This window comes from Leptonychotes weddellii, chromosome 3, assembly GCF_054177405.1.
Source record: "Leptonychotes weddellii isolate Sample4059 chromosome 3, ASM5417740v2, whole genome shotgun sequence".
Classification (NCBI taxonomy): domain Eukaryota; kingdom Metazoa; phylum Chordata; class Mammalia; order Carnivora; family Phocidae; genus Leptonychotes; species Leptonychotes weddellii.
The window spans coordinates 124,520,189-124,536,631 of record NC_138371.1 but is presented as its reverse complement, the minus strand read 5'-3'; the positions used below and the strand labels follow the sequence as shown (position 1 = coordinate 124,536,631).

Sequence of the window (16,443 nt, the reverse complement as noted above, 5' to 3'; positions counted from 1 at the left end):
TTCCAAAAATACTAAAGAGGAGGGAATATTTCCAAGCTTATTCTATGAGGCCCTGATAGCAAAGCCAGACAAAAACACTACAAGAAAACTAGACAAATATTCCTGATGAATACTGATGTAAAAATTCTCAACAAAGTACAAGCAAATCAAATTGAATGACACATTAAAAGGATTACACACCATGACAAAGTGGGATTAATTCCTAAAATGCAAGAATGGTTCAAGAATTAAGAAAGTCACATGATCATCTCAATAAATGCAGAAAAAACATTTGACAAAATTTAACACTTTTTCATGGTAAAAACACTCAACAAACTAAGAATAGAAAGATACTATCTCAACATAACAAAGCAACTTATGAAAAGTCCAAAGCAAACATCATACTCAAATGGTGAAAGACTAAAAACTTCTAAGATAGGAACAAAGTAAGGATGCCTGCTTTCATCTCTTCTATTCAACATGGTATTGAAGCTCTAGCCAGAGCAAATAGGCAAGAAAAAGAAATGAAAGACATTCAAACTGCAAAGGAAGAAGTAAAATTATCTCCATTCAAAGATGGCAGGATCTTACATACAGAAAACCCTACAGGTTACATGCATGCATGTGAGCGCGCATGCACACTCCCCCAACACACACACACACACACACTGTTAGAATAAATTCAGCCAAATTGCAGGACACAAAAATCAACACACAAAAATTAGTTGTTTCTCTAGGCTAACAATGAACAATCTGAAAAAGATACTATGAAAACAATTCCGGTTAGAGTGACATAAAAAAAGAATATAACACTTAGGAATAAACTTAACCAAGGAGTTCAAAAACTTGTACACTGAGAACTACAAAATATCACTGGAAGAAATTAAAGAAAACACATATAAATGGAAAGACATTCCATGCTCATGATTAGACTTAATACTGTTAGGATGTCCATACTACTGAGATGGACCTACAGATTCAACATAGTCGCCATTGAAATCCCATGGCATTTTTTTGTAGGAATACAAAAATTCATCCAAAAATTGATACAAAATTCCAAAGGACATGTAAATAAGCCAAAATAATTTTCATATAGAAGAACAAAGTGAGAGAACTCACACTTCCTCATTTTAAAACGTATAAGAAAGCTAAGTAATCAAAACAGTGTGGTACTGGCATAAAGACAAACAGACCAGTGGAGTACTATAGAGGGTCCAGAAATAAATCCTTGCACATATGGCCATATGATCTTCAACAAGGGTGCCAAGACCACTCAATGGGGAAAAGACAGTCTTTTCTAAAAAGACTGCTGGGAAAAATGGTTATCTACATGCAAAAAAATGAAGTTGGACCCTTATCTTACACCATGTACAAAAAATTAACTCCAAAGGGATTAAAAATCTAAGTGTAAAATCTAAAACTATAAAACTCCTACACAAAACAGTATGAAATTTCCTCAAAAATTAAAAACAGAACTATCATATGATCCAGCAATTCCACTTCTGAGTATATATCCAAAAGTATCAAAAGAAAGGTCTTGAAGAGATATTAACACATCTATGCTTACCACAGCACTATTCACAAGAGCCAAGAGGTGGAAGTAACCCATATGTCCAACAGGGGAATGGATATACAGTGGAGTATCATTCAGCTTTAAAAAGCAAGGCAATCCTGTCACATGCTACAACATGGATGAATCCTGAAGACATTATGCCAAGTGAAATAGATCAGTCACAAAAAAACCAAAATGGTTCCATTTATATGACTGCTAAAGTAGTCAAATTGATAGAAACAAAGTGGAATGGTGGTTAGTAGTGGCTGGGGTGCTAGGCGAGGAGGGAAAAGGGAGTTGTTTAATGGCTATTCAGATGAATTTCAGATGTGCAAAATGAAAAAGTTCTGGAGATCTGTTTCATGACAATGTGAATATACTTAACATTACTAAACTGTACACTTAAAAACGATTAAGATAAAAAATTTCATTATTTTATGATGTTAAGGTAATGTTTACTGAATTATCCTTAACTCAACATGGGAATTATTAAATACACAGAGTTTTAAAACACTAAAAAATCTACTACAATAACGCCTGAAAAAGCTTCTGAAAAGTGAGTATTTTAGATACTACAAAAGTAAGATTGTTAAAAATATATAATCCTACTTACCTTGGCTTGTCTCTTTTTTCTCTTTGTCTTTCAAAATCTCGTCCTCTGTCTTTTCCATCTCTTGGTTTTTCTTCTAATCTATCTTTTACTTTATACTTTTCTTTGTATTTTTTCCCCAGAACAATATCTTCCTGTATAGGAGGGGGTGGACTAGGAGTTCGAGGTCCTTTCTTTTTGCTCTGGTTGCCTTTTGAATTCCTGAAGGTAATACAAAACTATCACTAGAGGTCCAAATACTTTTGGAAGGTCAAATGGGTATTTTTTTTCATTTTAACAAAGCACACTTAAAAAATGGTATCAACACCCAGGAAAAAATACACAGAAATGAGCAAATAATTAATTTAACTTGCCACATATAATTTTAAAGGATAGGCTTCTGAGAAAGATAGAGGTGGAGTAAGAAGAGATTCTTTCAGAAATAGAAATAACAAGAAAACTGCATGAACTGAATTTTTTTTAAGCTTATATAGAAAAGTAGATGTATGATTCCACTACCCAAGGATAACCCTTGTTAACACCTTGGATATTTGCCCACAGTTTTTCTAGGTCTCTTCTCCCTCCCCCAATACCATTATAATGTTTTGTAAAAGTTTTTGTACTAAACATAGCATGGGTTTTCTATGACAAAAAACAGATGTAGATAATTATTTTTATAGACTGTATCAAATTTCATCAAATAGATATGCTCCATAAGTTCTTTAAACAGTTTCAGATTGGTAAATCTTTTAGGTGGCCTCCATTTTTATGATAAAGAATGCAAAATTACATCATCTATAAATGAAATCCTAAACACTGTTAGTAAACATTTATTTAAACATTTGTCTTTTTTTTTTTTTTAAGATTTTATTTATTTATTTGACAGAGAGAGATAGCAAAAGAGGGAACACAAGCAGAGGGAGTGGGAGAGGGAGAAGCAGGCTTCCCGCTGAGCAGGAAGCCCAGTGTGGGACTCGATCCCAAGACCCTGGGATCTGGACCTGAGCTGAAGGTAGCTTAATGACTGAGCCACCCAGGCATCCCAATCTTTAAGTCTTGTTTAAGAAATCTTTCTCAACACTAAGATTACAGTGACTAAAAATAGTCCCTTAAAATTCGAGAATTTTACCTTTCACATTTAATCTACCTAGAAGTGATTACTGGGTGTAGAGTATCCTCTTTAATTTGGCACTTTAAATAACTTTATCCAAATGGTATAACTTTGACCTCTTATATATCCAAAATTGTCTTTACCTTGTATCTGCAGTCATTTGACTGAATACAGCATTTTGGTGTTAATATCCTTTTCCCTCAGAGCTCTACAAATATTGTTATAATATTTTATAACATTTAGTGTTGCAGATGAAGACTACAAAGAGAGTCCATTTCTTTTTCCCCATGCATGTTACCCAGTTTTTCAGCTGGGATGATTATGAGACATTCTTCTTTAGAAATTAAAAATGCACCAAGATATATCTAGGTTTTCTTTATTTAACCTTCTCCAGAACTCAGTAAACCATTTCAATCTAAAACCTTAACTCTTTCAGTTCAATTTTTAAAAAATTTTTATTTCATCAATTCTCCAAATGGCCCAAGTCTCTATGGTTAGCTTTATTATAGTTACTGCATCTCCTGGATCTCTCCTCCATGTCTTAGTTTTCTATTATTTCCATCTCTCCTTTTGCTTTCTCATATCCCAAATATGTCTTCAAATTCACTAATTCTTTTAAGCAGCTCTCATTCTACTTGTTCCAAATTTGGCAATCTCATTATTCTGTTATTTTCAGTTTCTTAAAAACTGTTTTTCTCCCAAAATATCTTTGTTCACAGATTGCTTTAATTTTCGTGTCAACTGGTCTCATGACGTCAATGCAATTATTCTCTCAAATTGTACTAAAATTATGAATTTATTATTTTTGTTTGTTCTTAAATTGTTATTAAACTTGTTCTTGTTTTCTCCAACACTGTTTAGTCTGGTGCTGAATTTTGAAGCAGCGCTCTCTTCATGTATCCGGTTCACCAGCTACTCATTTCACTATCTCTATTAGTTTTTATAAATGATGACATAAGTTTATATCCTAGAACTTACTTCCCGTAACCTTGAGGTCTCTAATCCCATGATTCCTTAGCTATGAAAAGGTAATGGACAGCATCTTCCTCAAAATTGCTGGTAAAATTTTAAAAAGATAAAAGTATAAAATCAATGGACTCAGTGGGCATTCAGAAAATCCTTACCCCTATTTCTTATTATCATAGGTAGGGTTAGCTACGTAGCAAGTCAGAAATTACTAAAGTATGATCAAATCTATTTTTCACTTTTGTCTTCTGCTATGAACCTTATGAGCCACATATCTCATTACGTATTTATGAGATAACTCAAACTTCTAATGTATCTAACAGATAAGCGATAAATGCCTGCATTTCTAAATGTTTTCTACTTAAAAGAAAAAACAATAGTTACTATCTATTAAAAAATTATTTTAAAGATAAAATAATAGAGGAATTCTTGATACAAACTGTATTTTTACATTACTTCCTGTGACAGGGACTAGCTATTTACTAAATGTTGTCTTTGGGACACTGTTGAACCATACTGTCTAGACTTTTTTGAAATCAGGTATGGCCAAGTGACCAAGTTCTGGCCAAAAAATGTGAGTAGAAGTGATATAAACCACTTCCAGGCCTAACTAATAAAAGACTCTCATACTCCAGGCAATTGTAAACTGTACAGCCAAGTAAGAGCAATACTCCAATTAATTCTTCTCTTTGCACATTCCATTCTGTGGTGTCCCCAAAACCCAAGTGGAGCCATGTCATAAGGAGCCTAGGTTACTGAATCTCTATGATAGGAGAGCAATGTATTAATCAGAACACCATTTTGATTTTACTTCAGTGAAAAATAAACTTCTGTAGTGTTAAACTCACATTTTGGGATTAAGCTATTACAACAACCAGGATTACACCAATATACTCACTGAAGTACAGAATTTCTTCACATTACCTTCAAAAATATTGGTAGTTGGAAATCACAATTACGTTACAATATGAGGTTTCAAGTGCCTTCCAACTACATGGGTCAAAACTGGTTTTGCACATTCTGAAGTCAACAAGATCTTTCAACATTTTTTTAAGTCAACTGATTATTCTTTATTGGCAGAGCCTACTTCCTATTTGTGACATAGATGTCAATTATCTAATTCTACCATTTTTAGATCCTTTCCTTCTCTCTCCTTAAAACTACTCCTTTTGAACAGCTTTTGACCTACTTTGTACATCTCTGTACAAAGAGCTATAAAGAAAAATTTACTTAATAAAAACTAAGAAACAATGTAGATGGACAGAACAGATAATACATTTGCTGATGTATCTAAGCACACTGTATCTCACATATTAGCCTTAAGCTTGCTATCAGGATATATCTCACAATGAACATCAAAGAAAACAGCCAGCTTTCAGGGAGAAGTAGGAGTTTCAATTTGTCTGTAATTACGCTGCCTACTCAATATGATAACAACGTAAGACCAAGGAGTCTATTTACCTGATTGTCACCTCAGATGACTTACTGTCATTGCTACAACACTCTACTGAATTTTTTTTAAATTTTTTTTTTTAAAGATTTTATTTATTTATTTGACAGAGAGAGACACAGCGAGAGGGAACACAAGCAGGGGGAGTGGGAGAGGGAGAAGCAGGCTTCCCGCAGAGCAGGGAGCCCGATGCGGGGCTCGATCCCAGGACCCTGGGATCATGACCTGAGCCGAAGGCAGACGCTTAACGACTGAGCCACCCAGGCGCCCCACTCTACTGAATTTTAACTGAAATTCTAATCCTTACTTTTTGCTTAATATGCCTTCAAACAGCTTACAGTATGATTCAGCAATGAAACCAGAAGTTGATGATTTGACACACACTACACAATGTAAACTGCATGGCTAAAGAAATGCTATACTCCTAGAATACAAGAAATATACTAATTAAATCAAGGTGAGCAATTATTCCTGCTAAATAATAAGAGGATAAATGAGTTACTAATAAAGCAGTAAGAGAAGACTATATGAAAAAGAAGAAGATGAAACTAACCCTTCATCCAAACAGTTAACAAAACTTTCGACAAAGAGATTAAATTTCAAAGATTTTATAAACAGAAAGGATAAGGAAAAAAAGAAGGGTATTTCTGGTATGCTGGTTTTGTTTTTGTTTTGTTTTGTTTTGTTTTTCAGAAATGGATGGAAGGAACTGAGGGATAGTTATTTAATTGGTTAGCCAAGCGGATAAAGAACAAGAACAAATGAAGTGGATTGCCATCACTCTATAATTCACTTCTTCCATATTTCTTTGCAACATTTATTCAATTCCAGGAGCAAAGGAGAGGACCAAGTCAGCTTTACAGAGTGTCTTAATACAATGCAAAGCTCTATGCAAAGTAGGTGCAGTGGGGAGAAAAAACAATGAACCATCAAGATCCCAATCTTCAAGAAGCTTAAGTATAACAGAGGTTCTAATACATGTATGCGACAGATGAAACATATAATGCAAACAGTAATATTAAGAGGGAGGTATAAATAAAATCTGAAAGATATACAAAAGGAATAGAAATTATGCTCAATAAAGAGAAATGGAAAAACTTAATGGAAAGACAGAATTTGAGCTGGACATTGAAGAACTGAAGGTGGAAGAGGGTAGGAAGAAAACTGGACAAAAATATTAACAAGACTGAAAAGATCAAAGTATAAATGTCATTTTAAGGAATCTAAATTTTAGGGCATCTGGTGTCAGTTAAGTCTCTCACTTCAGCTCAGGTCATGATTTCAGGGTCCTGGGATTGAGCCCTGCATGGATTGAGCCCTGCATTGGGCTCTCTGCTCAGTGGAGTCTGCTTGTCTCTCTCCCTCTGCTCCTCTCCCCACTCATGCATTCATGCACATTGTGCACGCATGTGCTCTCTCTCATAAATAAGTAAAATCTTTAAAAAAATAGAATCTGAATTTTATTCAACAGAATGGAAATCCATTGAGTTTTTCAATGGCACAGTAAATTAATTGGAATTGTTCTTTCAAGATTTCTCTTACAACATCTGTAAAATGAATAGGTTGGGGCTGCTGAATAAAATGTTTATGTGTGTAGGGGAGTGGCATTGGATAAAATAAATACAGTTAGTAGGATATAATAATCTAGGCAGAAGGTACCTGGAGTCTGTAGGGTTAAAGCCTCTAGAAACTAAAAGGAAGAAGACAGATATAAGTTTCCTTGTGGGTTCAGATAGACAGTTTGCCAACTGGTCATATGTTGGGAAGAGGTTTAGGTTTTTTTCTTAAAGAAAATTAGTATATGTGTTTTAATTAAAACAAAATTTAAATAGTATAGAGTGACATTAAGTGGGAAAGTGTCTTCTGTCTTATTATTAGTCCCTCAATGTAATCATATTTTCCTATCTCTATTTTTATTTCCTCAACTGGTTACTGGAATAATTCCAGTATCTTCATACTGCTATATATAGGCTATAAAGAATCTAATCTCAGAATGATGTGCACAAGGAGACAAGAAGAACATTCACTGTGTATAACTTGTAATAGCGAAAAACTGAAAACAACGTCAATGTTCAATAGCAGAAAAGTAAATATAGTATAAGTACTCAAATGAAAAAAGGCTATATACATCAATATAAATATAAAAAATGTTAAGTGAAAAAGAAAGTTGCAGAAGCAAAGCTTTAATATAAGTATTAAGATTAAACAGATAAAAATAATACATATGAAAGTATAAACACACATGCACAAGTATCAAAAACAACAAATTCAAGAGGGAAAGACAGGATATATATGTATTATGTTTTATTCTTAAAAAATAAAAAGCTCTGAAGCATATGTAGGTGGGACACAGACATCTGTTTTATTGTTCTGTATAATTTTCTTTTAAATTTAAACTTTTTGTACCTTTTTTTAGAAGAAAAAAATTTACATTAAATACTGAAAGTATTATAAGTACCCTTCTGTAATCTACTAATTCTTTTGAGTATCATTTCAGAAAAAGCTATTTAATTCTGGCATTATTTACCACCCTACTGACCTCTGCTGGTCCAATAAGGGTGAGGATACTGCAGCTGTCTTCCTGTCTTTCTTGCTTGCTGAAGATGACGACTTAGGGCTTGATTTTCGCTTTGGAGATTTGCTTGATTTTCTTAGAGAAGGTGATGGAGATAATTTTGATCTAATCACTTCTGGTGAAACCTTTTAAAAGAATTCAGTTAGTCAATTCAGAAACTCCTTCAATCATGGCTGTTATAATCAGACAACAAAGTAGGTGTTTCTAAAACACACCAAACTTCAGATGAAATATTAAGTGCTATTACAGACACCATGATTAATCTGACTCCTAAACACATGCTTTTAACCAATATGATAACTGCCCTAACTTAACACTAATATCAATAAAGCAAACTAAAATTATAAAACTTCAAAATCTCCTCAGAGAAATCATAAATTATATTCAAATAAGTTGCATTTCTCCTCTTTAGAAAATAAACAAGTATTCTAGAAATAGCTTAGGCCTAAAAAACAGACATACATAGATTCAAATCCCATTTAACATTAGCTGGAGACTCTACACAATACAACCTCAGTTTTTTACCTGTTCAGAAGCAAAAATATTTCATATTTATAATAATGTGAAGATTAAATGATTGACATATATGTAGCTGATATACAATAATTTGATCAGTGTATCAATATCCTAATACAATTTAAGATAGAGCTAATGAATTCTCTGATCAATAGCCATTTATTTGATGCTAATTATTAACGTATATTTCAATAAACAGCATACCTCTTTTTTAATAATAATTTCTTCTCTCTTGTCCATGTTTTCTTGTTCCAGCTTCATTAATTCCCTCTGTATCTTCTGACGCTTCATTTCCAATGACAACTCATGAACGTAATCATAATTAATATCTCCATTGTCAGAATCTTTAAAATAAAAATTACATTACTTGTCAGAAACTATTATCTATACCAAAAATTAGAGAAATTTTTTTCCACTAATTTTTTATACAAATTAAAATGGTAGATTCTTTCATTAGAATAACATACTTCTCAAAGATAAAATATGTACTGTTTCTATAAAGGATTAAAATCAACATGGTTGATTTCTTTATGAAAAGCCAAACATTTTTAAGATTCTTGGGTTTTCTGAAAGTGGTTTTGGGTTGCCTGGCGTTGGAATTTTGGTTAGGAGACGGAATTTTTAAAAGACACAATTAAAAACTAACATGTAAATTGTAAATATTAAAGATACCAAAGCCTTCAATATTTCATCCTGAATAGGATGTGATTTCATTATCTCCTTGACTTTAAGGATTCATTAGTATTAAATGAAGGTTGCATTAGGTGTCCTACATTGCTTCCATATTTTTTTTACTAGTGACACAACTGATTTGTATCTAAAACTAAAGTCTGATAATTTTAATACTAATGTGTACATGACCTAATGTCTGAGGGAGCTGTGACATTTCCATTATAAGCGATTTGTACTTGTTCCTTAGATTAGAACTGCCTATCTCCTCAACAGATCTGATACCATGCCTTTATTTCCATTCACCTTTTCCAGTGAAAAAAATATGACGGCTGGTTAAAGGAAAAAAAAAAAAAGGGAGAATGGTATGCAGCGCTATTTCATCACAATATGTGAAAGTTTTCAGTGGCTACTGGCCATGCCAGCCAACCTCTCACCCTCATTTGCTATAATGCCAAAAAACCTAGAGGAAGGAATTTCAGTGACTCCTATCCTAACACATGACAATGCTGGGCTTGACTGCTTAGGAACTGAAGTGTCTTCTCAAACGATAGTTTTAGCACTTAAGATCACCATTCCTTAACCTGGGGTAAAGAAATAAAATGAAGAACTAAAAAACAACGAAGATAGGTTGTCCTACTTGATTGCTTAAAGCACAAGAAAATGAACATCAGGGCGCTTGGGTGGCTCAGTTGGTTAAGCGTCTGCCTTCGGCTCAGGTCATGATCTCAGGGTCCTGGGATCGAGCCCCACATCAGGCTCCATGCTCAGTAAGGAACCTGCTTCTCCCTCTACCCTTCCCCTCTGCTCATGATCTCTCTCTCTCTCTCAAAATAAATAAATAAAATCTTAAAAAAAAAAGAAAATGAACATCATTGTCATGTACAGACCAAATACATTATAATGCCAACTATCCATTTATATGCTTGGGAACTGAGAGGGTAGCTATATAGCCTTTAAACCGTGTAACTAAATTGATTACCCATCTAATAGAGGATGATGACAATTTTTCAGTAAATATATAAAATAGACTAAACCACATTTTTCAGTCAGAAAGCAATCACTAAATATTTAAGGACATAAAGCTTTTACTAGATAAAATGATTAGAGATACTGAATTTTTTTTAAGATTTTATTTATTTACTTGAGAGAGAGAGCGCACAAGCAGGAGGGAGGGGCAGAAGGAAAGGGGGAAGCAGACTCCCCGCTGAGCAGGGAGCCTGACACTGGGCTCTATCCCAGGACCCTAAGATCATGACCTGAGCCAAAGGCAGACACTTAACCAACTGAGCCACCCAGGTGCCCCAGGAGATACTAAATTTAAGTAAATAAATAATGGCTATCTTCAGTATTACTGTGCATTCTGACACTTTGTATCAGTGAGTAATAGGGTTCAAAGATTCAGTTTGATGGCATTCTTAAAATATTAACAGATAAAAATTCCATAACTAAATACTAAGTATGTGTAAAACAAAGGGAAGAATAATTAACTGCAAAGAGTAATTTATAGCATTTTTAAAGGTATTATCAATAATGTCCTGCGTCCCTCTAAAAACTGCTATCTGGAAATAGCACCAATATAGAACACATGTAAAAAATGAGAAGCTGGCTTTCAGTCCTTCAGTCCCCAACTACCCCACAAGGGGCTAAGCCTGAACAGTTAAAATCAATGCACTATAACTAATATATTTTGCTTAGAGGAAAAGCTCTCAAGTCTTCACTCAGATACTACTTATTCTTATTTTATGGCTATCTATTATAAACAAAAGGAAGATGTTTTCCTGGCCTATAAGAGATGAGCTACAAAATAGGCATGATGCAACTGATAGTCTCCTACAAAAAATGAAAAATGAGAAGGCACAAAACATAAAATGAAACTCAAAACAAAAATAAGTCTGAAACCCTTTAATAAATTTAGAAAATGTCTCTCATATTTTATAGCTTGAGGTTATCATAATTGCCTAATAAAAACTGAATCATATAGATGACTAGTCTAAGTCATTAGAAAAATATTAAATATAATTAGAATGTCATATTTTATAAGGCAGAGATTTTAAGAACATATATAATAGAAAAACACAATACATAAGGTTGACATTCTTTTTTTTTTTTTTTTTAAGATTTCATTTATTTATTTGACAGAGAGAGAGCACAAGCAGGGAGAGCAGCAGGCTATGGGAGAGGGAGAAGCAGACCCCCCCGTGGAGCAGGGAGCCCGTGATCTGAGCCAAAGGCAGATGCTTAACCGACTGAGCCACCCAGGTGCCCCAACGTTCTTAATATATAATAAGAGTTCATAATGATTCAAAGGAGAATGAGCAAGGACACAAACAGGCAATTCACAAAAAGAAAAAAATGCAAATGATAGATAAATATGGCTTTTTCATGTATGAAAGAGTCATTTTTTTCTAGTTATAGTATTAAGTATTAGCAAAGGTACAGATAAAAGGTATGTTCATTTTCTGAAGGTAACAATGTAAACTACTACATCTATCTTGGAAAGTAATTTGGCAACATGGGTAAAAGCCTTAAGAATATTCATACCTTTTAACAATTTTACTTCCAGTAATCCATTTTATGCAAATAATCATAGACACATAAAATGTATATGTATATGGATTAAAGACTATATACATTTAAGTATTTCCTTTTGTCTTTAACCTATATATTCTCACTATTAAAAGTCTTAATTCTGGGTGGCTCAGATGGTTAAGCGTCTGCCTTCGGCTCAGGTCATGGTCTCCGGGTCCTGGGATAGAGCCCCAGAGCCCCATGTCAGGCTCCCAGCCCAGTGGGGAGTCTGCTTCTCCTTCTCCCTCTGCCTCTCCTTCTCCCTCTGCCTCTCCCCCTGCTTGTGCTCTCTCTCTCAAATGAATAAATCTTTATAAATAAATAAATAAATGTCTTAATTCTTAAGTACACAGGGTAAAATGTGAAATTCCCTTACACTCCTCCCACTGCCATCCTTACTCCAGTGGTAACACTGTTACTAGTTTAGTGTTGTATGCATAAAAATAAACCTTTATATTTATACTCTTTAAAATAATGGGACTAAAACTACACACACTGCCCTATAGAAATATCTTTCCAGGGGTGCCTGGATAGCTCAGGGTCTAGGGATGGAGCCTGTGTCGGGCTCCACGCTCAGTGCAGAGATACTTGAGATTCTCTCTCTCCCTCTGCCCCTCCTACCATTTGCACTCACTCTCTAAAATAAATACAATCTTAAAAAAAAAATCTTTCCATGTCATGCGTAGAGATCAGCCATTTTCATTTTAACATCTGTAACGCATTTCATGATATGAACATATTGTAATTTATTTAATCAGTTTCTCTCTGACACACACTCAGTTTGTTTTCAATATTTTGCTCTATAAACAATACTTCAGTGAACATTCTGACAGCTTCCCTGATTGACAAGTGCAAATTATTTCTTTAGGACAGATTTCTCAAAATAGATTTGCTGGATCAAAGAAAAGCATAATTTTATTTTAATATTGCCAAACTGCACTCCAAAATAACTTTGCCAATGGAAACTCCCACTTCATAATATTAGTATTTTTCATTTTCACCCATCTGATGGGTGAAAAATGCTACCTTTTTATTTTCATTGGCTTTCTTCTGTAGTGAGCTGAGCATTTACTGACCACATCTATTTCCTCTATGAATTACCTAATTTTTGTTTTTTGCCCATTTTTCAACTGGACTGTATCTTTTTCTTATATTTGTGGAAGTTCATTATATGTTTACATAGTGTTTTTGCTGTATGCTTACACGTTACACATGTCAAATACTTTCTTATGCTGATCTTTTAATTATTAAATTACAGTTTAGTTATATAGAAAATTTAAATCTTTGTAACTCAAATAAGGTCTGGGTTTTATGCCTTACTTCAGGAGAATGTATCCACCGCTAAGATTACCAAAATATGTTCATATATTTTCTCTTCTCCTGTAATGATACTTTTGCTTTTTATGTTACTGCACTAGTCTATATGATAAATAAATAAGGGGAAGTTTAAGTAACCAAATAAAAAACACAGACTTGGGGGTGAAGAGTTGGAAATAAAGGAAGCAACCAGGTAATGAAAAGTTCTGTAAAATAAGAATTTGTACTTGATCCTGAAGGAAATGGGAAATACAAATTTTTTTAAAAGATTTTATTTATTTATTTGAGAGCTAGAGAGAAAGTGTGCGTGCACATGCACCAGCAGGGGGAGGAGCACAGAAGGAGGGAGAGGGAGGGAGAATCTCAAGCGGACTCCGGCCGAGTGCAGAGCCCAACACGCGGCTCCAACCAGTGACCCTGAGATCATGACCTGTGCCAAAACCAAGAGTCAGACACTCCACCAACTGAGCACCCCAGGCGCCCTGGGAAATCCGAGTTTTAAACAGAGGAATGAAGTGAAGCAATTTATTCTTTCATAAGAGCATTCTGTAACTCACAGAGTGGAAGAAGAGATTTGGAATACACATATCTGATAAAGATCTTATATCCAAAATATAAAAGGAATTCTCAACAATTAAAAACAGGTAATACAACAGAACAGGCAAGTCTGGAACACACAGTTTACGAAGCAGATTATACAGTGGGAGAAAAAGTTCTCAACTTTATTGGTCATTAGGGAAATGCACACTGAAACCACAGTAAGATACCAGCACACACCTCCAGAATGGCTAAGATGAAAAAAAACAAAAAAATACTATATAAAAAACAACAACCATTTTTAAATTATCTACTAAAGATGAACATATGCAAATTCTGTGGTCCAGCAATCCTACTCCCAGGCATAAACAGAAGAGAAATGGGTACATGTTTAGCAAAAGACATGATTAAGAATAGTAATAGCACTTTATTCATAATAGCTCAAAACTAGAAATTACTCAAATGGTTATCAACAGAAGAATGGATAAATTATGGTATATTCATACAATGAAATACTATATAGCAATAATAATGAACTACAACTACGTGCAGTAAACAATATGGTGCAACCTCAAAAATATATTGTAAGTAAAAGAAGCTAAACATAAAAAGAGTAGTGCTATAGATTCCATTTATACATAGCTCAAAAACAGACAAAACTAATCAATGGTGGTAGAAATCAGGGCAGGAGTTACCTTTGGGAGGTGGGGGTTGAGAGGTGGTGACTGGAAAGGGAGCACAAGGGGGCTTACGGGATACTATTAACTTTCTATTTATTGATTTGGGTGCTGGTTACACAAGTCTGTTCTGTTTGTGAAAATTCAACAAGTTGCACACATGAATCATGCACTCTTCTGAATGTATACTATACTTTAGTAAAAAAAATTCTTTTAAGATTATTCTGACTTTTAAGAGGGGAATGAATTAGGAGACAAGATTAACCTCAAGGCATGAGGTTAGGTTATTTTGGTAAAATATATTTGAAGGCAATACACAAATATCTTAGTAACCAAAATATTAGTAGTCATGTAGAAAAATAGTTCTGAAAGATATTCAGTAGGTAGAAACATCAGAACTCTATAAATGTCTAGGTTGAGGGGATGGAGTATCAAATAATGATTCCCAGGTTTTGGGGGGCCTTGTTGGAAAGTGGTACTCTATATAAGGAAATCAGATAGAGATATCCAGTTGATAGATGCCTCAACTGAGAGCTCTAGATATTGGAGTCATTAATACATAGATGGTAATGATGCCCTAAAAGTATGATTTCATCTGGAAGGAAAAATTAAAATTGAGAAAAGGTGGCTAGGCAAAGGGAAAACAATTGAAAGCAGAAGCCACTTCTAGAAACAAATGGTTCTCAAAGAGTGGTCTGAGGACTTCTGGGAACCCTAAGACAATTGTGGGAGTTTTAGAAGATCAAAAATATTTCTATAATACTATACTATTTGACCAGTTTATTATACTTTCCTGACTATATAGTGGAGTTTTCTAGAAGTCACATGATATGTAATACCATTAATAGACTGAATGCAGAAGCAGATATGAAAATCCTTATGTCTTCTATTAAGCCAGATGTTAAAAAGATTTACAAAAACATGTAAAACACTGCTCCTCCTCGTAATTTTTATTTTTAATTTGGAAAACATGTCTATTTTTTGTAAACGTATATGCTGGGTTTATTATTGTCATTGTTAAATAAATTCATAAATAAATATTTTAAAAATTTCTCAGATTCAATTTCTAATATGGTAAGAATTTAAACAGATAATCCACCAGGTCAAAAGTTGTTTGGGGGGGGTGGCACAGTCGATTACACATCCGACTCTTGGTCTTGGCTCAGGTCCTGACCTCAGGATGGCTGAGACTGAGCCCTGCATCAGGTTCCACACTCAGCACAGAGTCTGCTCAAGACTCTCCCTCTCCCCCTTTCCCCCTACTTGTGCCCTCTTTCTCTTCTCCCTTTCTCAAATAAATAAATCTAAAAAAAAAAAGCTGTCTGGGATCCTTTAAAAAAGTGAAAAGTGTCCTAAGACCAAAAAGTTTGAGAAATATTGGTATAGAACAATTTCTTCTGAGTCTGGCTAAAATTGCTACTCACTTTAGATTGAAAATGTAGAAGGAAAGCCTATTAAACTAGTTCACAGTCTCAGTATCTGGGGATTGAGATGGCTAAATCCATGTGTCAATATTCCTTCAAGCATATCTTTAATATATAGAGATAAATGATCAAAACCTTTGAGTTCTAATCAAGAGAAACTGTAATAAATAGCCATGTGTATATTTTATATGTGAAACTATATATAAAAGGCATCTACTCACCTTTTAAAGGAATTTTGTACATAAAAGGCTCTTGTAGTAAAATCACTTTAGTTTTTTTTTAAAGATGACAGTCTAGAGCAAAGCCTTGGGAAGCAACATTTAAGAGAGAGATAAAATATAAGGAACCTCTGTAGAAGACTGAAGGGCTTCAAAGGAAGACAGAAAACCTGAAGAGGGATAGATAGATGAAATCCAAGGGGAAAGTGCTTCCAGAAGACAGAGGCTCTCAAATGCTGCAGAGAGATTACAGAAGAGAGACAAGTAGGTCTCCGTTCATTTAGCAAAGAGG

The 16,443-nt window shown here is 34.2% G+C and overlaps 1 protein-coding gene across 7 annotated transcripts in view; it reads right to left on the bottom strand.

The window, feature by feature from the left end:
• Positions 1 to 16,443, bottom strand: part of ZC3H13 (zinc finger CCCH-type containing 13) — an 80,600-nt gene that overhangs the window by 36,570 nt on the left and 27,587 nt on the right. For all 7 annotated transcript variants that reach the window (XM_031017974.2, XM_031017978.2, XM_081814924.1 and 4 more), the window contains 3 exons: positions 8,943 to 9,082; positions 8,187 to 8,347; positions 2,145 to 2,342 (listed from right to left, as the gene is read on the bottom strand). In XM_031017974.2, the coding sequence (XP_030873834.1) occupies positions 2,145 to 2,342; positions 8,187 to 8,347; positions 8,943 to 9,082 (499 nt within the window). The remainder of the gene's footprint in view (positions 1 to 2,144; positions 2,343 to 8,186; positions 8,348 to 8,942; positions 9,083 to 16,443) is intronic.